This window comes from Poromitra crassiceps, assembly GCF_964638095.1.
Source record: "Poromitra crassiceps genome assembly, chromosome: 1".
NCBI lineage: Eukaryota > Metazoa > Chordata > Actinopteri > Beryciformes > Melamphaidae > Poromitra > Poromitra crassiceps.
The window spans coordinates 44,947,820-44,975,519 of record NC_139623.1 but is presented as its reverse complement, the minus strand read 5'-3'; the positions used below and the strand labels follow the sequence as shown (position 1 = coordinate 44,975,519).

Sequence of the window (27,700 nt, the reverse complement as noted above, 5' to 3'; positions counted from 1 at the left end):
CATTCAACAAACTATCACGACATGCAGTCTGAAAACAAGTTGCTAAAAATACATAATGGGTGATAACTGCCTAACGTTCACGGCATACAGTATAATCGTTTGCGCATAACGTTAGTAATTAATTAAACAACCCTACAACTCACGCCCAGATGCATCGATTTCCTTGAGTCTCAAGCACTACAAAGAAAACAGGGCCCCGTTCCAATACCCATACTTGTACTTCTTTCTTGTAGTATGTACTGCCGCTGCCCTCACAAAGTATGGATTGTAGTGTGCAGCATGCATGCAAAATGCATACTATTGGGACACACTACATCTGTCGTCACGTGAGCTTCCTGAACTCCGACCTCTTGCTCACTTCCGCCGACGTCCGCAGCGCCACATTTGAGTTTTTTTTTATTTTTTTTATTCAATAAACAAAGTCTGGCAGTAACAAACAGTACATTATACAAAAAATTCAGACTAAACATTTACAAAATTGGAACAGACAATCAAATAAACAAAATAAAATAAATAAAGCAAAAACATTAAGTCAGAGTTCTAAACAGGAATCAAGATATGCATGTTTTGGTACACACCATGCTTGTTTGGTTTTAACATATTTCAAGGCTTTCTTAAAGTTAATTATCTCATTCATGAACACGCAGCTCAGTCAGTGTGACGTAACTCCAGTAGGTGGCGGTAATACAGAAAAAGTAGTTTGCCAACCGCCATAAAACATTAGAAGAAGAAGAAGAAGACATAACTTCTTGCTGCGCAAAGGATTGTGGGGAAGATTGGCTGGTGAAGCATGCATCGATGCATACTCCGAAATAGGAGCTGATGTAGTACAACATCCTGGTACTCTTGGCATACTGCATCTGACATACTATGTATTGGGACCAATCTTTTTTTGCCTACTAAATAGTATGGAAGTATGGGTATTGGAACGGGCCCCAGGTCTTTGCTATGTTCAGTCCTAAAATGCATCAAACCTACTAGAATTATACAGAATACAGGAAGCTAGACGTTTTACCTTCAAAATAAAATAAATATTGTATTACTTAGTAACAAAAAATCAGAACGGTCGACTCACTACGGGTTAAAATTGACTTTTCGAAGGGAGCAGATATTCTTCCAGTTTATCTCTGTTCTGTATCTTTCGAAACGCACACAAAAAAACATTACACGTGCATTTACTTTATTTAATTGCCATTATTGCGAAGGTTATACCCGGAAGTTTTCGTTTTATACTGCCTGACTTGACGCTTCTTGGAATTGAATCTTCACAAACGCTGTGTAAACGTTAAATCAAAGGCATGAACGCAACCACATCCAGATGGCAGATACCCTACCTAGCGATGTCCAATACTGGGAAGCAGGAGACCCTCGCGTCCAAAAATGCTCATTAAATGTGTGTGCTGTGTGAAGCTATGCAGAAATGAAATAAGATCAGAGCCATGAGCCTTTCATGGGGGGGGGGGGGGGGGGGCGACAATCCGCTCCTGCCACTAGGGCTCGAGGTACACTTACCTGCGGATAGGAGGAGGATCGCGGGAGCGCGCATAGCTCACCAAAACGTGTTCGCACATACACCACCATCCGGATGCCCTCTAGATGACTCCCGAATTCCAAAGCTATTTTCACACATGAACTCCGGATCAGGTGAGGGTTGCCCCCCACTGAGCCTGCCCCGGATGATATGATTCAGCTGTCGGTCAGGACAGCTGAATCACTGCCGATCTTTCGGAAAAGACTAAAGACACACCTTTTCAGGCTCCATCTGGGCCCTTCTTGATCTAACTTCTTTCTCTCTCTTTCTTTAATAAAAAAAAAAAAAAAAAAAAAAACTAACGAACCTTGTACCACTAACCTAAACTTGTACCACTGTTCCTTCAGAAGTTGTAGTTGTCATAGACTGTGCTCCATAGTTGATTGCTCTATTGCTGACAAAAAATGTGTTATTGTAAGTCGCTTTGGATAAAAGCGTCTGCCAAATGACGTAATGTAATGTATGTAATGTAATATGTGAAGTGTACCCTTTCACACATGAGGCATGTTGCTTTCACACATGAGTAGCACCTCCGCAGAGTTTGTAAAGTAGAGAGGGGGCGGGGGGTGGGGGAATTTGGGCATGACCACACGAGTTGTGAAAACGAAAAATACATAATGGGCATTAACTGCCTAACGTTCACGGCATATAATCGTTTGCGCATAACGTTAGTAAGTAATTAATTAAACAACCCTACAACTCACGCCCAGATGCATCGATTTCATCGAGTCGCAAGCACTACAAACAAAACAGGTCTTTGCTATGTTCAGTCCTAAAATGCATCCAACCTACTAGAATTATACAGAATACAGGAAGCTAGACGTTTTTACCTTCAAAATAAAATAAATGTTGTATTACTTAGTAACAAAAAATCAGAATGTCGACTCACTACGGGTTAAAATTGACTTTTCGAAGGGAGCAGATATTCTTCCAGTTTATCTCCGTTCTGTATCTTTCGAAACACACACAAAAAACATTACACGTGCATTTACTTTATTTAATTGCCATTATTGCGAAGGTTATACCCGGAAGTTTTCGTTATATACTGCCTGACTTGACGCTACTTGGAATTTGCGGTTCTGCCATTGAATCTTCACAAACGCTGTGTACACGTTAAATCAAAGACATGAACGCAACCAGATCCAGATACCCTACCTAGCGATGTCCAATACTGGGAAGCGGGACGACCCTCGCGTCCAAAAATGCTTATTAAATGTGTGTGCTGTGCGAAGCAGACATGAAATCAGATCAGAGCCATGAGCCTTTCAATCCAGCAATCCGCAACATGTTGGCTGTCGCACACGGAGCAGTTTTGAGCTTCATTTGGAAACCAAATGGCATGTGTTTTTTGCTCGCTCATTCACATCGACTATTTATATAATAATAATCTGTCACGATCGTCTCTGTCCTCATGCACTCACGAGCTGACTACTTCACGGAGCTCTGGGGGGGGGGGGGACAATACGCTTCTGCGACTACGGCTGGGGGTACACTTCCCTCCGGATAGGACGAGGATCCGCGGGAGCGCGCATGAGCCACATGCACACATTCACACATGACAGCCAGCCGGATAGCCTCTAGATAACTCCTGAATTCCAGACATGTGTGAAAGCAGCTCAAGGCATGTCTGAAAGCGGCTCAAGTGAAACAAAATGATTATTGAAGCTGTTGGTTAGATCATTAAGATTTTTACTGGCATCTCCGTAGGAGTCAGGAAGCACAGTGTCTTTGAGCCCCCTGCCAAGTGCTTCGTTCAGTACCTGCCAAGTCTTTTTGGAGTCACCCTGAGTTGATATAATGCGTTCAGTGTAATGATCTCTATTACTTTGCGTATGATTAGTGTGAGTTTATTCCTAAATTGGGAGTATTTTTCCTTATTCCTATTGTTTGGATTTTTTATGTAGCATGCAAAGGTTCACTTTGAGAACAATTTAAGAGGCTAGATCAGGGGTGGGCAATTATTTTTCATGGGGGGCCACATGAGAAACCCAGATTGTTGCCGGGGGCCGAACAAATATTGTCATGCCGTAACCCAGGAACTTTGATGATAGAGAGGACCACAAAAAAATGTCCTCGCCAACAGAGGGCCAGATTTTGCTGAGGGTTGGGGGCCGACCGGCACTGACGCGGAAAAATCTTGGGCATTTGAAGTCAGGTTTAGAGGAATAACTCATTTTAAATTAACAGTTGTGATGTCATTATTCAGTCTTAAACATCAATATTTGATCCTTTTCTCACTCACTCCTATGTCACCACTTGCTCTCCCTGCAGGGCTTGAAATTAGCTTTTTTGGTCACCTGCCAATATGGCTGCTAGAAGTTACCAGCCAATTAGAATTTCCACTAGCCAAAATGTTTTTCTTGAAATAAACCAGAATATGAGTGGGTTAATTTAAGCATAAGTATCAGTAAGTGGCCCGGGATTCTCAAAGCCTGTGTTGAGGGTCACACGAACAAGAATGCACTCTTGAAGCTAAATAAATCCAAAACCAACAAGTTAATTATTTACAATTTTTACTTCAATGTAGAACAGTCATTTCTTACACATGAGATTACTTTTAGCCTTTTTAGTCATAAAGATTATTGAAAGATATTCCATATTCCAGACTGAAATGTTATAACAGAAGTGGAGTATTGGCCAGAATGACATGAACATTTGGACACTTATTCAGTGGGTATCTTGTACAAGTGCACTGTAAAATAGGTGCACTGTAAAAAAAAAAAAAAAAAAAAAAAAAAAAAAGTTTTTAGGGCCCCTGTCAGTCTACTACGGCCCTGCACGCACACGCGTCGCACACACACACCAGCAGGCTGCACACGCCCACGTGCGCACCGCCTCAGACAGACACACCGACCTCGCCACACACACAGAGGCCAAATAATATCCTTCCAGAGATATTTCCATATCAGAGTCAAAAGGTTCCAGCCAAAGAATAGAGCCAAGCTTGCAGCTTCCATGCAAAAGAGGGAAAAAATAAATCCAGCAACCAGCAACCAGCAAAAGAGAGAACATATAGGCTATTCCATGCAAAAAATCAAGCCACAATAGAGCCATGCTTGCAGCTTCCATGCAAAAATGGAAAAAAGAAATCCAGCATCCAGCAAAGAGAAAAACATATGATCTATGCAAGAAGTCAAGCCAAAAAAGCAGAAGAAAATGAATATTATTTTATTAATGTTCCACATTTGGATTGCTCTTCTCCAGAGAGATACCTGACAGCGCCCGATAGGCCAATAGGTTGAACCAGCCAATCCTTAATGGGATTTGACATTTATCTGTAATGGTCTAGGTCTTTGAGTTCTCTTACCGTTATTACTTTGGCTTCTTCGGAAGTGGATCCGTATTAGTACTTTGCAGTTCCTGGTCCATGTTGCTTGTATTTTGTTGAGTTTCCTCAGATTGCGGGCCTCTCGGGCAATCTTGGCGTTCTTTGATGTTAGGTGTTCATTCAGGAAAACCGCAGATCCTTTTAATTTCTTCCCCTGCATCATTAGCTCGATTTTGTGTTTACAGTTCACAAACCTAACTATGATGGCAGGTTTAGCATTGCGATCCTTTCGAGGGAGGACGTGACATGCCGCGATGTTGTTAGTTTCAAGGTGGATGTTTTTGGTATTAAGAAAACTTGTAACTTGCATTTCAAGTGACTGTTGGTCCTCGATGTGAGCATCTGCGCCGTCGCTTCTTCCTACGGCTGCAGCTTTAACATAGGACCGTGGTTTAACATCCAGTCCGCTAATACTGACATCTTCCATCCTCGAGTATTGTTCCAAGCTGTTTACCCTCCGTTCTAGAACTTCGATTTGGATATCCCTCTCTTTAACGAGGGTCTTTAGTTGTTTTGACTTCCTTCATTAGTTCCATCAGCGTCTTCTGCTGCCTTGCTACACTGGTGAGCTCCTCCGACATGAAGTTAAGAGATTTGCGGATCTCCTCCATGTCGTCCTCCATCTGCGAATGACTCGCAGGTTTCTTTGGAGGCATCTTAATTTCCTTTCTGCTTTTATCTTCCTTGTAATGCTACCCTAGAAAGAGTCCCGTCTCCGTACATAGACTTGCCTGCGACTTTGGCTCCCAAGCTGTCTAAATCAGTGATACGGACGTATTTACAAGTGTCACAGAAACATTTCAAAGCCACATACATTGAGAAGAAGGGTTCATAGCTTCTCGACGTCGGGGTTAGAAAGCTCGACGCTGCTCATAAATGCCTCGTTTCATCCGAAGGTGCTGGTGATATAATTTTTTCCGGGTTAGAGCCCAGCCGTCACAGCGCTCAACAGCGCACTCTGGTCGAAAGCTCTGTAAAAAATAATAGGTAGCATCGTCTACACGGAAAGAGGAGAAGCGGGGCTACCCCGTGCGTGGCACAGGCAGTCTTGGGTCACAGTAAGGAGCTTGGCAACTTCCCTTCAGGTCGGAGTTATGAGCCGTCTGACATACCGGTGCTCCCACATCCCAAAAAGTTATCTCGTGAGTTATCTCACAATTGTTAGAAATAAAACAAGGTTATGTATATAACCCCGGTTTTATGAATAATATGAGTGAGATAACTCACCAGACAAACCTTCTTGCCAGGGTGGGCGAGAAGAAGGCTCATTGTCAATGGTGTTACCAAGCCCCGCCGCCCCTAAAGGACGGTGCTACTGCCCCTAGCGGCAAAAAGTGAGAAATGTAATCTTCTCTTACCCCAATATGAGGGTATTGGTGTGGAATTAAATATGATGCTCTCTGTCACAGAGGTCAGTTCCCCAAGGTGAGTTATCTCACTCATATTATTCATAAAACCGGGGTTATATAATAAATGATTCCCCTTTTTGCTGGGGACCTCCTGGAACCCCCTCAAGGATGCCACTTTGAGAACCACTGCCATAAATAACAAAAGCCACGGGAATGTCATATCAGATTCTCTGTATGGGTAAATGGAGAGTGGATCATGCCAACTTGTCTTTTGCTTCTGAAATAAATTGCTAAACAATAACAGTGAATTATCGCCCGTAGAGTGCTGCCTGGTATCCATAATTTATGTTGTAATACAGCCAGAGAGCGTTCACCTTAAAATGGAGATGTAAGCCATTGCTTGTCAACATGATGTGTGCATAGTTAATTAGCATGTCGATATCAATGACATGCTGTTAAAATATGACCCCATTAAACCTAACCTGATTTGATAATTAGCCGCTTGATCTCACAGACTGGGGTTGATCCTATTTAATCAAGGATTCATTATGTCTAAAGAGTGGAGATTAACGAGCAGAGGATCTGTCTCATGAAGAGACTAGTGAGAAGGAAAACAGCTGAGGGTAGCTGCTTGAGGTTTCTGTACTTTTGATGTCTGAGATGTGAACTGAGGGAAGGGTTGGTGGATGTCTACATGTATATGCTGGTCAAATGGACTAGCCTAACAGCTGTGTGTGTTTCCTCAGTGCAGGGATGATGGACTGAACGAAACGACTGGCAGAGACAGTCTTTCTCAGGCCTCTGGATCCAGAGCCTGCCTTTGGACTGTGTGTTAGCTATAAACACGGGTAAGATCTTACAGAACATTTGTTGCATTACTTCAGGGTTTTAACTGAACCCAACACAGAGTGAATGAATCCGAATCCCCCAGTCTCTGTCAATGTAGAGTATTCCAGTGTGCTTTTAAATCAGACAAAAAAGAAGCTTGGAGCATTTTCTGACCTATTTTCTGCTGTGCAGTAGCTCCAGCAGGCTGAGGCAATTTATTTTTCTTGCAGTATGTGCCTTGCAGCTATCCTCAATGGAGGGCCACCTCCTATGGTACTTTACAATGCAATTCACATAGTAACATGCACAGTGACGGGGCCATTAGATTAGGAAACTCAATGAACCAGCTCCTCCATTCAGGCAGCATGCTAGCTATATATTAGAGGGAATGGTTCCTTTAAAAAAGACAATTAAATGCAGTCTTCTACAAGGGAGACACTTGCACTTGCACAAGCTGTCATCAAATGACAACAATAACAATTTAAACTCAATTGTATAGCACTCTACAAAAGCAAATGTACAAAATACAATTACAGGAAAGTAAACTAAAAACATAAGCAATGAATATATATATATTTTTTTTACAAAAATACTCCATAGCCTATTAGTGCAAAAATAATTTGGAATAACAAATGCAGGGGGGGGGGAATCTGAAAATAGAACGAGAAAATGTAAAATAATTAGCAATAGGAAACAATTTGCACAGTGACAATAATTAGATAACCCTACTGTATACAAGTTAAAATAAAGATACTGATTTCGCTAGCTTGATCTCCTCAGGGAGATCATTAGAGTGGCTTTAAAAGCACAATGTCACCCACAGCTTATAGGGTTGCAGTCAGAAGCTACAACCAGACTTTAACCTGAAAGGAACTGCTAGCATTTTGAAATCAATTCAAACTAGCACCCTGTGTAAAGAGTCTAAAAGTGGGGTGATGTTTCCTTGTTAAGGTTAAAAGCCTCGCTGCTGCATTTTAAGAGGAAATACAAACTTGAATAACAAATTTGTTATACGGTACTCTATTATTTCCACAAAGGGGAAATTGGTCTTTTCACTTGCTCCTTTCTACAGGCAGGTCAAAGCGTTGGGTCAGCTACAGTAACTAGGCCACCCCGAGCCGATCAGGACTAAGTGGACAGGCTCAAAGACAGTGGGTGCTTGCTGTCATGGGGTATTTAATGCAGGTGATGGTACCACCGTGCTGCCCATCTTAGATCTAAAAGAACGTATTGAACAGCCCCCAGGGTAGTTCGCAGCAGATTGTGGGTAAGTTTTATTAAAGTCAAGCTGAACCCAAAAATTACTTTTCTTTTCTTTTAGTTCAAATACATGGGTATGCAGTGCACCTATTTAATGATGTATGCAAAAGAAATCACAAAAATCGAATTCCTTTAGTTTTTCACACTTTTTCACATCAAAAATTCATTTCATTGATAACACTAATCTACAGTTTGCTGACGTCACCTAGTACTATCAAATGTCTACCCCATTTCAACCAATCATATCACGACATGCAGCTGTCAATCAAATCCTCATTTCAGGATAATTTTCTCTTCCAAATGAAGTAGAAAATGGCGCCTAGTGCCTGTCATCTGGCAGAATTCCTATCCCATAAACTAACTACTAACTTGGCCAATTACATGAAACATGAATAAAAAACAAAAACTATAATCTCTAAGAATGCAAAGAAATGTAACTGGCTCGTTAAACCGCGCATTCCAGGAATATCGTATTTACAGAAATAGCGTAAAAGGCGCGCGCTTGAGAGCGTGGTAGTCAGGGGTCTCCCCTCGGAGATTTCAGGCTGGCGGGCAGCACCCATGCATCGGATTGTCCACTCGCTCCACATGAAGCAAGTGGCTGGCTGGTACTCCGCGGATCCCACTCGCGTAGCACGACAACACGCTGAATCCCACTCGATTTGGGGGTGGAACACGCCATGGTTGACCAACAGTGTTGGGCAAGTTACTTTCAAAATGTAATATACTACATATTACTAGTTACTTTCATTTGAAAGTAATAAGTTACTTTACAATATTACTGTCTGTGTCGAGTAACTCATTACTTATTACACTACTTCTGCATTACTTTCACCAAAACAACAGCAGCAGCAGAATGACATCGCTGCCCCGGAACCATCCCAAAAAATCATTTCAACTGCCTTGAAGTCAGTGTAAACAATCCAAAATTCGAAATGTTACTCTTTTCCTTTGTTATCGTCATCTATAGTGGTTATTTTCATAAAAACAGACAGTTTGATTAGGAAATGATTGTATCTTTTTTAAATATGTGCTTTGATTTTAAAAAATGTAACTCAATTTGTAACTTGAGTTACTTGACAAAGTAACTGGTATAATATTACTGAAGTAATAAGTTATATTACTGAGTTACTGCTAAAAGTAATATATTACATGTAATATGTTACTTTTGTAATGAGTTACCCCCAACACTGTTGACCAATGCCAAAGCCAGTCGACAGAATTGTCAAATCAAATCATCGACACGTATATGGTCCGCCTCTCAATTTGTTTTCTATTGCATTCGCCTCCGGTTCACTTTGACTTTAAAGTCCTTCCCGGGGGAATGCAAACCTGGTTGGACTAAAAAAAAAAAAAAAAAATCTGAGGTATTATTTAATGGAAGAAAGCTGTTAAGGATGTATGTTTGCTCTGTTTAGATGTTAGCGTATATCTTTTATTTAATGATTTTCAGAAACAGTTGTTTATATAGTTCATATTTACTGGATGCCTCAGTATATACACAGACATCACATCAGCACTTGCACTTTCAATCATGGTCGTCTATTCAAGTAATCAGTGGAGGCGTTAAATGTCTGCTGTGTCCTGCAGGTAATGACATGATTCAGGTCTGACCCCGGAGATGCCGAAGAGACGAGACATCCTAGCCATTGTGTTGATCGTGTTGCCCTGGACACTACTCTTCACTGTTTGGCACCAAAGTGCACTCACTCCTCTGCTAGCTACTCGAAAGGGTAAAAATTACTCCCACACATGTTTCGGGATATAGTGACAACTAAAGTAGGCTATTTGTGCAAATAAAAACCTAATAATAAAACCTAAATAAAAACCCTCGTCACCACTCAATATTATTTCTGTAACCATTAAATTATTTATTACTCCCCAGCAAGCTCTGGGGTTCCCAAAAAGTGTTTAAAAATATGCAGATAGACTTCATTACATATTAACTTTGCACAGCATGCCCTATGGATCTGTCTTTGTTTTTTTTACATTTTATTTTAATTTTTCTTGAACAATATGATCTGTCTTTGGTTAATTTCATGTCATTCTATTGCTGGGCTGACTGCTGCAAAACAGTCGCTCCGTGGAAAAATGTGACATGTTGATAATGCCATGAAGCTAGTGTGTAATATCTAATTAAGTTTGAATGTAACCATGTTGTGTAGTCCCCCCGCAGCTGGGGATTGAACCGGGAACCTCCGGCATGAGAGGCATGGGAGGCAGATGCTCTAGCAAGGAGGCTAAAGCCCATGAGCTCTAGCATCAGTCACTAGAGCATCTCTCCCACTGCTACATGAGTATGAGGATGAAAACAGCTTAGCTTCTAATTATTCTCCAGATTAAAGAGAGCACACACTCTGACTCATATAGGGCAGCAAAATATCAATAACGACCCAAAAGAAAGGATAAGACATAACATCACTCATGTCACAGTGTTCGAATTTTACATTGGGGCCAGACTTTCGGGCCTGTTCTATTGAGTTGAATGGGGCGGGCTGTCCCACTATAAACCAACATATCTGTGTCGTTTCATCTTGGATTGAAAAATGCTTCAACCAGATTAAAGAAAACACATTACATGATGTGGACTGATGCCCCGCTCGGTCATGTACCATAATGTAGTTAGCTAATCTAGCTGTAATTTGGACTAAACAGGGGCTTGAGTTGACTATATGCTGGACAGAGCCATGATCTGTTTGGAGACCAATAATAAGGAAAACAAACATGTGTAGAGGAATGTGGGATCTAATTCACCATGATGGACAGTGCCCTTTAACACTGTGGGTTGTGGGAGGAGGGGAAGTTACCTGGTGGTGGTGGTTGGTGTGTTTGGAATAAACGGCGTGAGTGACAAATCAAGCTCCTTCGTCCTGCCTGTTCTCTGCGCCTCTAAACATGCACATTTACATAAAAAACATCATGTAATGTGTTTTCTTTAATCTGGTGGAAGCATTTTTCAACCATAGGTGAAACAACACAGATATGATGGTTTATAATGGGACTAGTAAGTCTGGGGCGGGCAGGTTAAGTCACTTAACCTGCCCGCCCCGGCCCCATTCACTTCAATAGAACTGGCCCAAAGTCTGGCCCAATGCAAAATTCGAACGCTGTGTCGTGAGGGATGTCTTATCCTTCTATTTAGGGTCCTTGAATGTCAACAGGAAACATGGCTTATAGACAGGACATAAAGGCATGTTCTAACAGTGTAACCATTATCCCTCCTGGCCTCAGATGACAGTCGTGACAGTCGCTCCAACTCCCGGAACACATTCGCCTTCAAGGAGTCCTGTTCCCTGCAGAATCGGGACATCGTGGAGGTGGTGCGCACCGAGTACGTCTACAGCCGGCCTCCGCCCTGGTCTGACATGCTGCCCACCATTCATGTCGTCACCCCCACCTACACCCGGCCAGTGCAGAAGGCGGAGCTGACGCGTCTGGCCAACACCTTCCTCCACGTGCCCAACCTGCACTGGATCCTGGTGGAGGACTCCCAGAGGAGGAGCGCTCTGGTCAGCCGTCTCCTCCAGGACGCGGGTCTCAACTATACCCACCTCAACGTGGAGACGCCCAGGAACTACAAGGTACGCGGGGACACCAGAGATCCCCGAATACCACGGGGAACCATGCAGAGGAACCTGGCCCTGCGCTGGCTCCGGGAGACCTTCTCCGTCAACAGCAGCCAGCCTGGGGTTGTCTACTTCGCGGACGACGACAACACGTACAGTCTGGAATTGTTTGAGGAGGTGAGGAAGGAAGCTCTGGATATATTTTCATGCAAATTAGTAGGAACTAGAACGGGCTAAATTTCCTAAAGAAAATGTAATTGTGCTTGCTGTCCTCGCGACGCCCCGCCTCCCTTGCAATGCCCCTGCCCTTGACCATATCCTTTGATGCAATATAAGTGCTTCTCTCTACTGTAGCTTCAAAAATGAGCCCGCTGCAGCCACGCGATCACAGGCAAACACAGACAGTAAAGCACAGAAAGGATGTTTCCCAGTGCATTTGAAGGCAGCATTTGTGTAAACACAGTAGCAATGAAATGGCAGTTTTAGCTGCATTTAACTGCATTTCTCACTTGTCCCTGCTCATAGGGGCACATTTTGCACAGAGGTGCAGGAGCTGTGTTTATTAGTTTAAAACAGCCAAGAGTGAGCAGGGACTCAAACATTGTCCAAATAGCCCATTTGTCTCTCCAGCATTTCCCGACCCAGCATGCAATTCTCTTGCTCAGAGCTGCTCGAAAGAACGTGCATTGATAAGAAGTGACATTCAATAGATCGCTCCATTGCAGCGCCATATCAGCACGCAGCAGCAGAGCTATGCCTCCGCCATTTTGGCCCCTAAGGAGACTAGTTAAACCTGTCTGTCTATGGTAACAGCATACAGTAAAACATCCTGCATAGAAAAGTACCTCTGCCAGTTGAACAATGATCCGAAAACATGTTTGTAAACATTCATTCTGAATTTAATTTATTAAATAACAATGAATACTAAATACAGCACTTTGAAATCATGGGTTCAGATTTACAAATTCAATTTGATTGATTTATTTTGAAAGAAAACACAATTATTGATGAAAGCACTTATATAAGTGTCCTTATATAAAGCTGCATTACAGTTGTGGTAAAAAATTCACTGACTACAACAGTATATCCAGACCATTTCTAGAATCGAAAATAAATAAATGTCAATGTAGAATTTGCAATCATGTAAATCTACCCCACCCATAACAACCTGACAATAACTTGACAATAACAAGGCTGAGGCTGAGTCACATTTGTGAATAATTACCTTCCAGGGTCTTTGAGGAAACGATGAAAGGCATGTTGTTTACTGTCTGAGATTCTGCAGTTAATTGCCGAACGTAGCTTATTTTTCAACATTACATTCTCATTCCCGGCCATGGTTTCCTCTCTGTCCGCATTGTGCTGCTGTTTTTGACGCAAGGGTAGTCTCTCTCCCCAGACTCAAATATTACGTTGAATCGCTGCACTCCGCATACTACATAGTGAGTCAGTGCCACTTCACAGCCACTGCTGGGGTTTGGGGGCATGTCTAGGGGGGGTGAAATTGAATGAGTGACAGGTCGTAGCACCAATGAGAGAGCGGTTCGAAAAATGGGCTGCGCCTCCCATGCCGTCACTGATCGCAAAGTCGTTACTGATTAGTGAAAACTGAATCCACCACTGGCCAATCACTGGCCAAGCGAACGGTTCACTTCTGATCCCAGCTGGCTGAGGGGCAGGCACGTGCAGAGTGGGGTGCTAGGGGTGCCCGAGCACCTGCCCGTTTTCCCCTGATGCCCAAAGCTGCCAAAAGCTATTTACTTGTTTAAATGACATTAGTTTGAAATGTTTACCCGGAAGTTTCCATTTTGTTTTGGCTGGCCTGACACTGCGCCTGGGCAGTGAGAGAAGAAGGGACAAGGGAGGGGGAAGAGAGCCCGCAGCCGTGGAGAGAAACGCGGGTTGGGAGTGTGATCTAAAAGTTTAAAAGGCGATGCTGCTGCTGCTAACCCCTGCTGATTTCCTGGGTAACAAAAACATGTGTAATAGTGGGACTTTTGATGTAAAAAAATGTATAATAGAGGTGTGTGTGACTTCTGTGGCTGGACAGAATTACAATCAATAAGCACTTCCTCCCTTCCTTCAAAGTAAAATTATTTATTTCTCCACCAGAGTGCTTCAGTGCCTTCAGTGAAAATGGGAAATATCAAATCCAGAAAGAAAAGAATGTGTGTGTGTGTGTGTGTGTGTGTGTGTGTGTGTGTGTGTGTGTGTGTGTGTGTGTGTGTGTGTGTGTGTGTCACGATACACTCAGTTCACGATACAATACGATACACGATATTGGGTTCACGATAACGATACGATATTTTAACAATATTTTTTTGCAATCGATTTGTAGTTGAGGGGGCATCCTCCACACTAATTTGAGTAATTTCACCATTTTCATCCTCCGTGTCTGTAACGTCCCTCGTCTGTTCAAACAAAGCAATGAAAAGGAGAGCGAGCATGCAATCAGATGCAGATCAGTGCCACCATGTTCAGCTTCTTCTTCTCACGATATGAGATTTCATCTCAACGATACATATTGTCACGTTTTGATATTGCGATATATTGTAGGACGATATATTGTGACATCCCTAGTGTGTGTGTGTGTGTGTGCGTGCGTGCGTGCGTGCGTGCGTGCGTGCGGTTTTGGACAAAGAATTTTGATTATTGACCCTACGGTTCAAAAGTTATGGACCAAAATGTAGAGAGGGGCTGTTGTAGCACCACCATCAGGTCAATTGGTGTAATTTTTTCACCCATTAGTAAAAGGCGACTGTGAACCTCCCTACCAAGTTTTGGTAGCTGTGGCTCTCATGGTTTCTGAGCTACAGCTAATTTAATGCAAACATTTTCGAACCCCCATTGAAGTGAATGGGGGGAAAATCACACTTAAAGGATGTACTTTGCCGATTATCAACCCACTTTGTATCATTATAATGTCGTTAATATAAGCAGATGGGCAGTGTTTACCTTCGCTGTAGCTGCAAGTCATTAAGGCTCTCGATGCAATTCTCCGTGGATGTGCGCATACTTAAAAATTAAAATAAACAATAACAGCCGCCGTGGAAGCCGAATCGACAGCCCTCGGAGCAGATTCTGTCTCGAGCAGAGCTTCCGCCGTTCCGTTGTGATGCGTTGTGACGTAAAACGCATCACAGCGGAGCGTTTTGTCAGAGAATGAAATGGGAGCTCTCCGTGTGGAAAACATATAGCGAAGGTAAACACTGTCCATCTGCTTATATTAACGACATTATAATGAGGCAAAGTGGGTTGATAATCGGTAAAGCCATCCTTTAATCGCAACTATTGTCCAAAGCGCTTTGTTTTGAGGTCTTGCATGTCTATGTAGTGTGAAAAATGTGGGAGATATTACGCGCAGACATTTTAGCAGATAGAATAAAAGGATATCATAGATTGTGCCTTGCTTTCAGCAAGCACAATAATTAGTAGGAAGGAAGAAATTAGTAGGAAGGAATCTGTATTCTACACAAGCAGCTTTATTCACCTTATCATTTGCCCATATCAGGACGCTTCTGCATGAGGTCATTTTGTAATCGTTATTCCGTTTTAGACCCAGAAGTAGATTACGCCTACCTTTATCATTTTTAGACTTGCCAAAAAGCTGATGAGAACCTAACATTCCAAATATGTGACCAGTTTATCAGAATAACGCCTTGGAAATGTTTAACGAGCAGTGAGGAGCACTGGCTGTGTGACCTGTCAGACTAGCTAGTATCTGTCAACCTCTACTGTACTGGCAGTGAGAAAACACTGTCGACGTGCTCTTGTAACTAACGTTATGCCGACGGGGTACAGCCATCGGCTCCTCGCAGCAGTAACTAACGCTGAACCGGAAGAACAAATACAATAGAGAGGCAAAGTGAACGTCACTTCCTGCTTTAGCACTGTACCAGAGATTTTCTTCCGCAATTTATTTTCCCATAGATATTCATATAAATGCTTTTACTTGGTCAAACCAAACGGTTCAGCTATATTTAGAATCGGGACAGACCATAGAACATTTCACTTGGACCAAAAAAAAAAAAAAACATTGAAAAAATATTTTCTTTAAACCCACATATTTTAATTTTTTACGTTTTGGTCCGAGTGAAATGTTATGCGGTCTCTCCTGTTTCTAAATATATCTGTACCGTTTGGTTTGAACAAGTAAAACATTAGGGTTTTGCTACAACCAAGGTTTTACGAGTGAGAACGAGAGCTCTCACTCTAGTGCCACCTCGCTGTGCACCGCAGCAACTGGAAGAATATCATTTTTTGCTCAAAAAATGACCTTTGTCACCAACAGGTGGCGTGGTAACCTTGGGACTGAGGCGGCCACCCACATTCCTTTCCCTGCGACAACGTCACGTCCGCCCAGATCCCAAGACACCACTCCATCTTCCAGCCCATCTGCGCAACGATGCGTCGACACAGCAAGGCTGGGTAGTGAGAGCTCTCGTTCTCACTCGTTAAACCTGGGTGTAGCACAACCCTAACATTTTACTTTGTTTCGAACTCAAGCTCTCACTTTAGTGCCAAATTCAACCGCCCTTGCTGCCGGGAGCACCCCTCACAGCGACCCGAGAGGCATCAGTGAACAACGGACGCATGGCGAATTGCTCATGCCCAACCGTGTGGCATTTGGAGAGGCAACGACACTACCTTCTCGCCGTTGACAGTACCGCATGCGCGAAGAGCGAGCCGGACACGTCAAGACTGTAGTACCTAACAAACGTGTGATGAGAGGACCATGAGGTCCGCACATGTCCTCCACCGATACACCACGCAATAATGTGCAAGACGTCGCAACACCTCGCGTAGAATGCGCCTTGATACCCTCCGGGGGTACCTTACCCGCGGCAGAGTATGCCAAAGCAATCGCCTCCACTATCCAGTGTGATAAGCGATCCTTGGAAAGGGGTCTGCCCTAGGCCCTCTGCCCGAAATAGACCAACAACTGGTTTGAAGTACGTAACGAGCGCGTCCTGGCCACGTAGGCTGAGGGCGCCCCCTTACGGGACACAGCATGTGCAAACGTTGCTCCTCGTCCGAACTGAACGGCGGGGGACAGAAAGCTGACAAGTCTATGACCATAGACCTAAAGCTGGCATTAATATTCTTAGGTTGGTACGCAGGGTTAGGTCGCAACGTGACCCTGCGCCCATCATCCGCGAACACCATGCAGGACTGCTGCACCGAGAGGGCAATCAGGTCACCAACCCTCTTTCCTGATGACAAGGCAGCAGCGCAGTCTTCAAAGACAGAAACTTCAGATCGACGGAGTCCAAGGGCTCGAACGGATGACCCGCGAGCCCGTCCAGCACCGTGACCAAGTCTCATTTGGGAAAGACGCCCCGCGACGGCGAGCGCAACCTACGTGCCCCCTTCATGAAGCGCGAGACTAGAGGGAGCCCCCCCACGGGCCTACCCTCAATTCCCATGTGGCAAACAGAAATCGCGGCTACGTACACCTTAAGACAGAGGTTCTCAAATGTTTTTCAGCCAAGGACCCCTTACAAGTCAGAAAATATACCGATTTCACGGACATGCTTCTCTTGGGAAGCGTACCGCTGGGAGGGATGTCCCCCTCAACAAAGAGGTCCGCTCTATGGCGCAGCACGGCTATCTTGAAGGTAGCACAGCGGCCGCAAGACCGAGGGTCCAAAAGTGCATGTGCAGCGTGCTCATGCCCGAGGCAGAACACGCACCTATTATGCCGGTCGTAATCAGCTAACGTAGCTTTGCACACCACGCATCCCCTCGCTGACTCTCCCTTCTTCATGCTAAGCATGAGAAAAGCAGGAAGCTAAAACTAACAACAAGCTCCCGCAGGCCACACCCGGTTTAGTGGGAGTACCGCAAGGACGCTAGTAAACTAGTGTGAAGAAGCTAGGCAGTAAGCCACCCGGAGGCTAGCGAACGTGCACGTGCAACGAAAGCGGCAATAACCTGACCCGAAGGGAAGGCAGCAACATGACCTGTTAACTAGAGAGAACAAGCGTGAACAAAACCACTAGCTCAGCTAGCGTAAGCAGAGAGAGACAAGCGCGAGCTAACAAGCCTACTAGTCACTCTCGGAGGAAAACTCCTCGGCCGAGGAGAAGGTCAATAGTAGATGCTATTTGCACGGATGCAAGCTAGCTATCTAGTTAAGGCTGAGAGAAGCGGCAACACACTTGTGTGAAAGCAAGCTGACCTAGCTAGCATATTCGCTAAGCTAATATCTCAGACTTAATCGTTACCCCAGCCGGGGTGAGAGCATGCAAGCTACACGGCGGTAGCCTAAGCAGAATGTGCTAACAAAAGATAAGGCAAGACACTCTTATCTTTAGATGAGCTGTGACCATCGCCCTTGGTGAAGAGAATGCAGGATCAGGTCCCTGAAGCCTGAAGAAACTCGTCCACCGAACGCCCTTGTTTAGTCGGGCAAATAAAACGGAATTAGCTCGGCCTGAGAGCGCAAACTACCAGATGGGCTGGAAGAACGAGGAGTGGCATCTTGGGATCTGGGCGGACGTGACGTTGTCACGGGGAAAGGAATGTGGGTGGCCGCCTCATTCCCAAGGTTACCACCCCACCTGTCGGTAGCTGGTTGGTTATATAAAAAGTTCATTTTTGGAGCAAAAAATGATATTCTTCCAGTTGCTGCGGTGCGCAGCGAGATGGCACTAGACTTGAGTGAGAGCTTGAGTTCGAAACGAAGTAAAACTCTTTTTAGAAGCATTTTACGAAATGTCTATGGGAAAATAAATGGCGGATGAAAATCTCTCGTACAGTGCTGAAGCAGGAAGTGACGTTCCACTTTGGCTCTCTATTGCGTCTGACAAGGAAGATAAAAAGTGGGCGTGGCAACATCAGGTGAGGCATTAGTTTGTTCCTGGTAAGATTGGGCACATAGAACATCTGAATTGGCCATCACGACTGGTGTTTTCTTTTTCTTTTCTTTTCTTGTGCTACAACAACAACAAAATCAGCTGATGATGCCATTATTGTGCATGATGCCCAATCCTTTCAGAGCCTGCTCGGTGGTGTAGTGTGTCCCTTGCTTAATCTTCATTTTGATTCTTTACGGATTACTGGCAAGAATGACCTGCACCACATATCTGACATGTCTCTCTCTGTGCTTCCAAATACCAGATGCGTTCCACCAGAAAAGTGTCAGTGTGGCCTGTGGCGTTTGTGGGCGGCCTGCGGTACGAGTCCCCTAAAGTGAACACCTTGGGCAAGGTGTACGGCTGGAGAACTGTGTTCGACCCACACCGGCCCTTCGCCATCGACATGGCCGGGTTTGCGGTGAACCTGCGCCTCATTCTCTATAAACCTCAGGCTTATTTCAAGTTGCGCGGTGTGAAGGGAGGTTATCAGGAGAGCAGCTTACTGAAGGAGCTGGTCACTCTTAATGACTTGGAGCCCAAAGCTGCTAACTGCACTAAGGTAGGGGAAGGAGGGAAGGCTGTCTGTATGTTTGAATTGTTGAGCAACACCATGACGTGGCAAACGAGCGCAAAATATCTTGAAGCCCACGATGCAGCGGTGTGGCCATTCAGACTTATGGCACTTTAGGCAATGTTTGGGGGGTACTTCAACAACACAGCTAATTGTTTTCAACATGGAAAATGGTCCTACCCCTACCCTAACCCACCCACATCCCCCAGCCACTCTCCCTACCCACCCCTCGAACCCTGACCCCTTTGCCCTAGCCCTCCCACCACCCACATCCCCCTAGCCATTCCCCCTACCCACGCCTCGAATCCCGGCTCTCTACAACCTTCCTATCCCTAGCTACGGCCCCCTTTCCCCAGCCCCGCCCCTTCCTTCAGCCCCTTCCTCCCCAAATCCCCCTAGCCATCACTCCCCATATGCACCCCTCAAATCCCGACTCTCAACGATCTTCCTATCCCTAGCTATGATCCCTATTCCCTAGCCCCGCCTCCTTCACTAAACGTCCATGAGTGAATGAGTGACTGATTGAGTGTCCTGACTTTGCCCTCTTCTGACCGTGGCGGGCCTGCTGGCCAGCGCTGTGGGAAATAATCCAGTATATATCACTGTATACAAGTCAGAAGACTTGTTGTAGATCCTTGGCTGTCGACACTGTACACATAGGGCTAATAAACAAGAAATGCCACGCTCTGCTTCCAGATACCGTGTAGCAGTTATATAGTAGTATACCTATATAATAGTACTACACAGCATCTAGAAGCTAATACTTGTGTTCACAGTATTAGCATTTCATTACATTTAATATATTTCCACTCTTCTCTATCTGTTTCTTCTTATTTCCAGGTATTAGTCTGGCACACACGGACAGAGAAGCCTGTGCTAGTGAATGAGGGCACGAAAGGATTTACAGACTCTAATGTGGAGATATGAGATGCTTCATTCGACACAGGTAATGGCAGAGATATAGATGTACAAATTACCCCAAGTCCGTGCAGTGATTATCTTGGGTGATAGGAGGTTGGGGGAGTATCTTGGCTCACAGTGCACCATGAGATAGACGTTGAGCCTTTAGCCTACATACCGAGTTAAAGTGATTTGATGAACTTTTCCTAAATCAAGCAGCAATCAATCTGCTATTTCTCCTTCAATATTTTGAAGGTATATGATAGGGATGGGATGATATACAGTATCTAAATTCAATATATCACAATATGAAAATGTGACAATACATATCAATACTAATATCACAATCCAAAAAATTGCGATAATAGCAAAAAAAAAAACTGCTGTAGTAATACGAGTAACTCTATGGCTTTTTCACATTCGTTTCACAAGCTCTGCATCAAAATCATATTTGCACTTTGTAATATGACATTCTAACAAGCCAATGCCATAGCTAGCTAGATTTATGGCTCAGAAATCAGCATAATTCTACACAGTCATACTTTGTTGTCATTTAACTTTTATTTACTAGTGGGCCCGTGGGAGTTAGACCCCCCTGGGTCTGGAACACAGCTGCCTCCGAAGCCTCTGGGACACACTCAAATTCATCATAAATTCTTCTTCTTCTTCTGTGGTGTTTTATGGCAGTTGGCATCCTTTATGTTGCATTACCACCTCCTGGATTTATCCATCCACTGTTTCCCTACATTTGGCCCCTGTGTCACTCCCTCTCCTCCACTGCTAAGCTGTAATGATGTCACTGCTGAGCTGTAATCATGTCACTGTTTGTTTTTTCTGTTTTTTTTTATAGAACAATAAACATACAAGACAAACAGTCTCAGACACAGGAAAATAAGTAATAATAAATAAATAAAACATAAATAAATAAATACATACATCTTTGGCTACCAGCCGCATAAGGTGCTTTTGTGCTTGTAAGATATATTGCGTATGGGATCTTATACAAGGGGTCTGTGGGAAATCAGTTGGGCAAGCCGTCCATCACCCCTAACCTGGGTCACTAGTCATTCTTAACCTCGTCAAAGTAGGTTAAAACGGGTCCCAGATAGTTGAGAACCTTCTAAGTGAGTTGGTTCTCAGGAACCGGAGTCTTTCCATCTGTATAACAGACCATGTCCATCAGCCACACCAGAAAGAAGGTGAAGAGGAGGAGATCTTCCATTCCTTCAAAATAAGTATTTTGGCGACAGTTGTCCCCAGTGTCACTTGCTGCACAGCTGTAGGGAAGTTCAGAGAGGACTCCGAGCAGCCGAAGATGGCGAGTTCTGCCTCTGGCTGCAGGGTTATTTTGTAGGCCTTAGAGTACCAGTCAAATATTTTGGCCCAGAAACTCATTAGTGAAGGGCAAAACCAGAAGGCATGAGATAGTGTGCCCTCTGACACCTGTCACACAGTGGTGAAACAGAAGGGAAGATCCTATGTAATTTGTGCTTGGAGTAGTGAAGACGGTGAGCAACTTTAAATTGGATCAAGTCAAGTCAAGTCTATTTGTATAGCCCTAATTCACAAGCTTCACAGATAGTCCATGGGCCAAACACCAAAATTTCACATATCGGTACCACTCAAGTGGGCAAATTCTAATCATGATTTTTGAACATGTATATATCCATAGATGATATTTTAGTATGATAGCCTTTCCAGAATCGTAGCTTTCTCACGGTTATCAGCTCATGAAGTTAGCCAGCCCCTACAATAATTTGGATTCTAGGTGCCGATGCATATCCTATTCTAGGCTCTTTTTAGGACCTTTACTCATGTTTGATGAGAATATCTTTGATAGCATTTTAAAGGGTAGCTTCCTAGCTTTCATTTAAGCTCAGTTTTGTGTCTCTCTGACAAATACAGAGGTCACAGGAGCTCCTCAAACTGTCAGTGACATTCGTTTTTCCACAATTTTCGTCTAAACTATAGTTTTATTTCAGCACTGTGGCATCTAGGAACATCAGAGATACAAACAACAAACACTGGAATACTCACAGGACTATAAGGATTCAGAAACGGTATCATGTGCCCATACTATCCCATCGTGAGGGGTGAATGTGGCCCTTAAGGTAGAAGAATGACTTCTCAAGGGAAATGAGCCAGAGCCCTAAATTTAACAAATCGGTACCAGCCAGGTGGGCAAATTTTACTTGTGATTTTTTTAAATTCATATACATCCCTAGATTATGTTTTTATATGATAGACCTTGATGACTGGTAGCTTATTAGTGCTTATGGCCTCTTAAATTATGGACTGCTGTCGTTCAAAACTAGGAAAGTGCCCTCCCTGGAAATCATCTTTCTTTCATTATCCGTTGCCTAGGGTGTGTCTGGACTACTGTTAATATTACATAGATATAGGCAAACTATCCTATGATATTGTACATACTATACTATACTATACTAGATATACTATGCTTGTCTACTAAAGTGGCACATTTCTCAGTCAAAAACAGAGTAAATTGACACGTTTCTCACTCAAAAATAGTTTTATTTGTGTTACATTATATGAACAGCCACATTCAAAATGTTTCCAGTCTTTCAGGACAATATTAGGACAATCTACCCTTCCTGAGACACCATGCCACCCACGAGGGCAACACCATCATCGTCATTCACATCTGAGTGTGCTGGTTGGCACATTTTTGTAGTTTGCACAGGTTTGTGCACTTCAGACCATTATTGAGACCTGTGCACTCTGGTGGTTTGCACGACCTCACACACTTGCAGGAGAGCAACTGCAAAACAGTCTGGTGCTGGGGAACCGCACATCCACTGGATTTCAAGCTGCCCCTCATTGTCTGTGGTCCACCCATGGTCCTTGGGGCTTGGTACAGATGGCTGGGTTTGAAGAGACCGTCTAGAGATTGCAGTCTGATCTTTTGCATGAATGGAATGCATTAATAGCCAATCCTCAAATGGTGGAAGCTGGCTGGACTCGACCTCCCCACGTCTGGTGCAGAAAAGTTGGTATCGGAGGAGGTTGACATCTGTAATGTGTGTAGAGGGTACATATACGTAATACATGTGGCACATGATTTCCAGCAGCTTCTTGAAGAGCTCATTAGAGACATCCCAAGCACGGCCGAGCTCAAGGAAGGCTTCTTGATATGTCCTGTCTGTTCAGGGTGCCCACTTTTCCATGTCCTGCAAATACGCTGACAGTGTTGCAGCCAGTGAACGTGTGCATGCCAATCAAGGCGCCAGCAATACTATCGCCGCGTGATTTGCATAGTTTGGTGATGTCCTGGAACATTGTCTTGTTCTGTGTTCCACATTTTTGGTACATTGGGCATGGGATGTCCTTGCTCCAACCCAGAGTCAGTAGCAGGACATCTGTGTCTGCCATGATGATCACTGCCTTGAAGCCAGACTCTGCTACATGGAGAGCATGCATTAGCATGCAGGTGTCAGCTTCTTCCTGAGAGGATTTGAGCTGTTTTACCTCCTCCCATTGGTTCCTGTTGATTTTGAAGCAGACTACTTCACAGGTAACATATAAGGCCTTGTCTTGTAGTTTATATCTGTGTTTGGGTCCTTTCCATTCCTCAAACAAGAATTTGATCAGACTGACTTTGCTGGCAGCGCTGTAGAGCAGTTTCCTCCACTGCTGGATGTTGTGGCTGGAATCATGCAGGTTAGCTACATCTGGCGGGGCAACAGTTGCAGTTGACAAGCTGACAAACTCATATTGATCTGGACTGAGTGGATTCACAAAGGAGTTTCCCATGATATCAACAATGGACTGTACTTTAAGGACCATAGGTGGACCACAGATGATGAGGGGCAGCTTGAAATCCAGTGGATGCACGGTTCCCCAGCACCAGGTGCCGTCTTGCAGTTGCTCTCCTGCAAGTGTGTGAGGTCGTGCAAACCACCAGAGTGCACATGTCTCAATAACGGTCTGAAATGCACAAACCTGTGCAAACTACAAACATGTGCCAACCAAGACAGTGAAGAAGAGCTTGCTGCACAGCTGATAGACTCAGATGTGAATGACGATGATGGTGTTGCCCTCGTGGATGACATGGTCTCAGGAAGGGTAGATTGTCCTAATATTGTGTTGAAAGACTGGAAACATTTTGAATGTAGCTGTACATATACCGTAACACAAATAAAACAATTTCTGACTGAAAAGCGTGCCAATTTACCCTCTTTTTGACTGGGAAATGTGCCAATTTAGTAGACAATTAAGTATAGCATACTGTATATATTAGGGGTGTCACAATATATCGTCCCACGAAATTTCGCGATAGTAAAACGTCACGATATGTATCGTTGAGATGAAATCTCATATCGTGAAAAAAAAAAAAAAAAAAAAAAAAATTTTTTTTTTTTTCAAAAGTAGACAAAGAAACGTCTTTGTTTGTTGAAGTTCAATGTGTGGAAAGTAGTTCAGTTGAACAAGTCTCTGAAGAGACACATGAGAAGTTATACAGGAGAGAAACCATTCAATTGAGTTTCTGGCAAAACTGTTTACTTGACAGGAAAAACTGAAGATGCATAAAAAATAGACTAAGAAAAGTCTTGTTGTTTGAGTTTGAAGAAAAACTGAAGATGCATAATGAGAATTTATACTGCTGAGAAACCTTTTAGTTCAAAGTAAATCTAAGTGACGGTGTAACTCATTCTATTTCAAGATAAGCCTTATCTCCAATCTCATGTTTTTTCTAGTTGTTATTGTAATAACAATTTCCCACAACAGCATGTTTTGTATTTGTGCATTTCAAATAAAATACTACTTTTCCAGTCATATATTGTCATTATTCAAGTTTAAAAAAATATTGTTAAAATCGTATCGTATCGTATCGTTATCGTGAACCCAGTATCGTGATACGTATCGTATCGTGAACTGAGTGTATCGTGACACCCCTAGTATATATCTATCTAGTATAGTATAGTATGGTATGGTATGTATAGTATCATAGGATAGCATGCCTATATCTAGACATGTAATATTAACAGTTAGTAGTCCAGACACGCCAGGGAGAGGATATAATGAAAGAAAGATGATTTCCCATAATTCCCATAAGTCCATAATTTAAGAGGGGTGGTTAAGCACTAATAAGCTACCATGGTCATAGGAATTTAAAAAAATCACAAGTAGAATTTCTCCACCCGGATGGTACCGATATCTTACATTTTGGGTTCTGGCCCATTTCCCTCAAGAAGGCATTCTTCTACCAAATTCAAAGGGCAAAATTCACCCCTCACGATGGGATAGTATGGGTTCATTATACCTTTTCTGAATCCTTATAGTCCTATATGAGTATTCCAGTGTTTGTTGTTTGTGTCTCTGATGTTCCTAGATGCCACAGTGCTGAAATAAAGACTATAATTTAGGTGAAAACTGTGGAAAAATGAATGTCACTGACACTTTGAAGAGCCCATGTGAGCTCTTTATTTGTCAGACAGACACACAACTGAGCTCAAATGAAAGCTAAGAAGCTACCCTTTACAATGTTGTCAAACATGTTATCATAGAACATGGTTAAAGGTCCTGAGCCTAAAATAGGTTATGGATCAGCACCTAGAATCGAATTTATTGTAGGGGTTTGCTAACTTCATGAGCCGATAACTGTGACAAAGCTGCCATTCTGCAAAGGCTATCATACTAAAATATCATCTATGGATATATACCTGTTCAAAAATCATGATTAGAATTTGTCCACTTGAGTGGTACCGATATGTGCAATTTTTGTGTTTGGCCCATGGACTAAATAGGGGAAAATAAGAAAATGTCCAATAAATATGAAAAGCTACTCCTGTGGAAAGGCTATCATATATTAATTTACTTATATTGACCCTATAAACAATTTAGTATAGGTAAAGTTTTGCCCACCCATATGGTACCGATATCTGGTCTGGCCCATGGACTAAGAGGGCTTCACAGAAAATATGTCTAGCTAATTCTAGCTGACACAACAGTAGCAAATTACAGTAGTAATGATAACACATTGAACAATTGATAGAGAAATATAGAAATATAGGGTAGAGCAGATGAGAGAGCAGGAGAAGGGAGGGAGAGTGGGGGGATGTGGGGGAGGAGAGAGCAGGGAGAGGGAGGAGGTGGGGAGGGAATAGGAAATGTGGGGGAGGAGAGAACAGGGAAGGAGAGGTGGGGAAGGAGCAGGGGAAGGGAGAAAGAGAAAGAGAATGGGTGCTATGCTTTAGAATAGTGTGGGGGGAGAGTTCAGGAAGGGGAGGAGGTGGGGAGGGAGGGCATGGCGAGTATGAGAGAGAGTATGTAAAGAGAACAGGGAGAGGAGGGCTAACTGACACAACAGTAGCAAATTACAGTAGTAATAATAGCACATTGAACAGTCATATGATAGAGAAATATAGAAAATATAGAAATATAGGATAGAATGGGTGCCATGCTTTAGGGTAGAATGGGTGCCATGCTTTAGAATAGTGGGTGAATAGTGGGGAGAGATCAGGAAAGGGAGGAGGTGGGGAGGGTGCAGGGGAGGGAGAGAGCGGTCGTCTGGAGAGGGAGAGGGAGGAGGTGGGGAGGGAATGGGAAATGTGAGAGAGGGGAGAGCAGGAAAGTGATGAGGTGAGGAGGGAATGGGAAATGTTGGGGAGTAGAGGAGGTGGGGAAGGAGCAGGGGAAGGGGGAAAGAGGAGAGAGTAGAAGGGAGGGGGGAGAGCGGGGGATGTGGGGGAGGAGAGAGCGGTCATCTGGAGAGGGAGAGGGAGAAGGTGGGGAGGGAATGGGAAATGTGGGGGAGGAGAGAACAGAGAAGGAGAGGTGGGGAAGGAGCAGGGGAAGGGGGAAAGAAAGAGAATGGGTGCCATGATTTAAAATAGAATGGATGCCATGCTTTAGAATAGTGGGGAGGGGGAGTTCAGGAAGGGGAGGAGGTGGGGAGGGAGAGCAGGGGAAGTATGAGAGAGTACGTGGAGAGAACAGGGAAAGGAGGGCTAGCTGACACAACAGTAGCAAATTACAGTAGTAATAATAACACATTGAATAATCATATGATAGAGAAATATAGAAAATATGGAAATATAGGATAGAATGGGTGCCATGCTTTAGAATAGTGGCGGAATAGTGGGAGAGGATAGAATGGGTGCCATGCTTTGGGGTAGAATGGGTGCCATGCTTTAGAATAGTGGGGGAATAGTGGGGGAGGAGAGATCAGGAAAGGGAGGAGGTGGGGAGGGTGCAGGGGAGGGAGAGCAGGGGGAATGTGAGAGAGGAGAGAGCAGGAAACTGATGAGTTTGGGAGGGAATGGGAAATGTTGTGGAGGAGAGGAGGTGGGGAAGGAGCAGGGGAAGGGGGAAAGAGGAGAGAGCAGGAGAAGGGAGGGGCGAGCGGGGGGATGTGGGGAGGAGAGAGCATGGAAAGGGAGGAGGTGGGGGAGGAGAGAGCATGGAAAGGGAGGAGGTGGGGACCACCCCGTGGGCGCCAACGGTTCTCGATGGCATGCAGCAGATGATGCTCATCCATAAGCAGTGT

The 27,700-nt window shown here is 43.9% G+C and overlaps 1 protein-coding gene across 1 annotated transcript; it reads left to right on the top strand.

The window, feature by feature from the left end:
* Positions 1-9,917: 9,917 nt before the first annotated feature.
* Positions 9,918-20,220, top strand: LOC310775289 (galactosylgalactosylxylosylprotein 3-beta-glucuronosyltransferase 1-like; the record flags this gene model as incomplete). Its single annotated transcript, XM_083635427.1, has 4 exons — positions 9,918-10,029; positions 11,528-12,039; positions 18,985-19,281; positions 20,134-20,220. The coding sequence occupies 4 exons, from the start codon at positions 9,918-9,920 to the stop codon at positions 20,218-20,220; spliced, it is 1,008 nt and encodes a 335-aa protein (XP_083491553.1).
* Between the last annotated feature and the right edge of the window lie 7,480 nt (positions 20,221-27,700).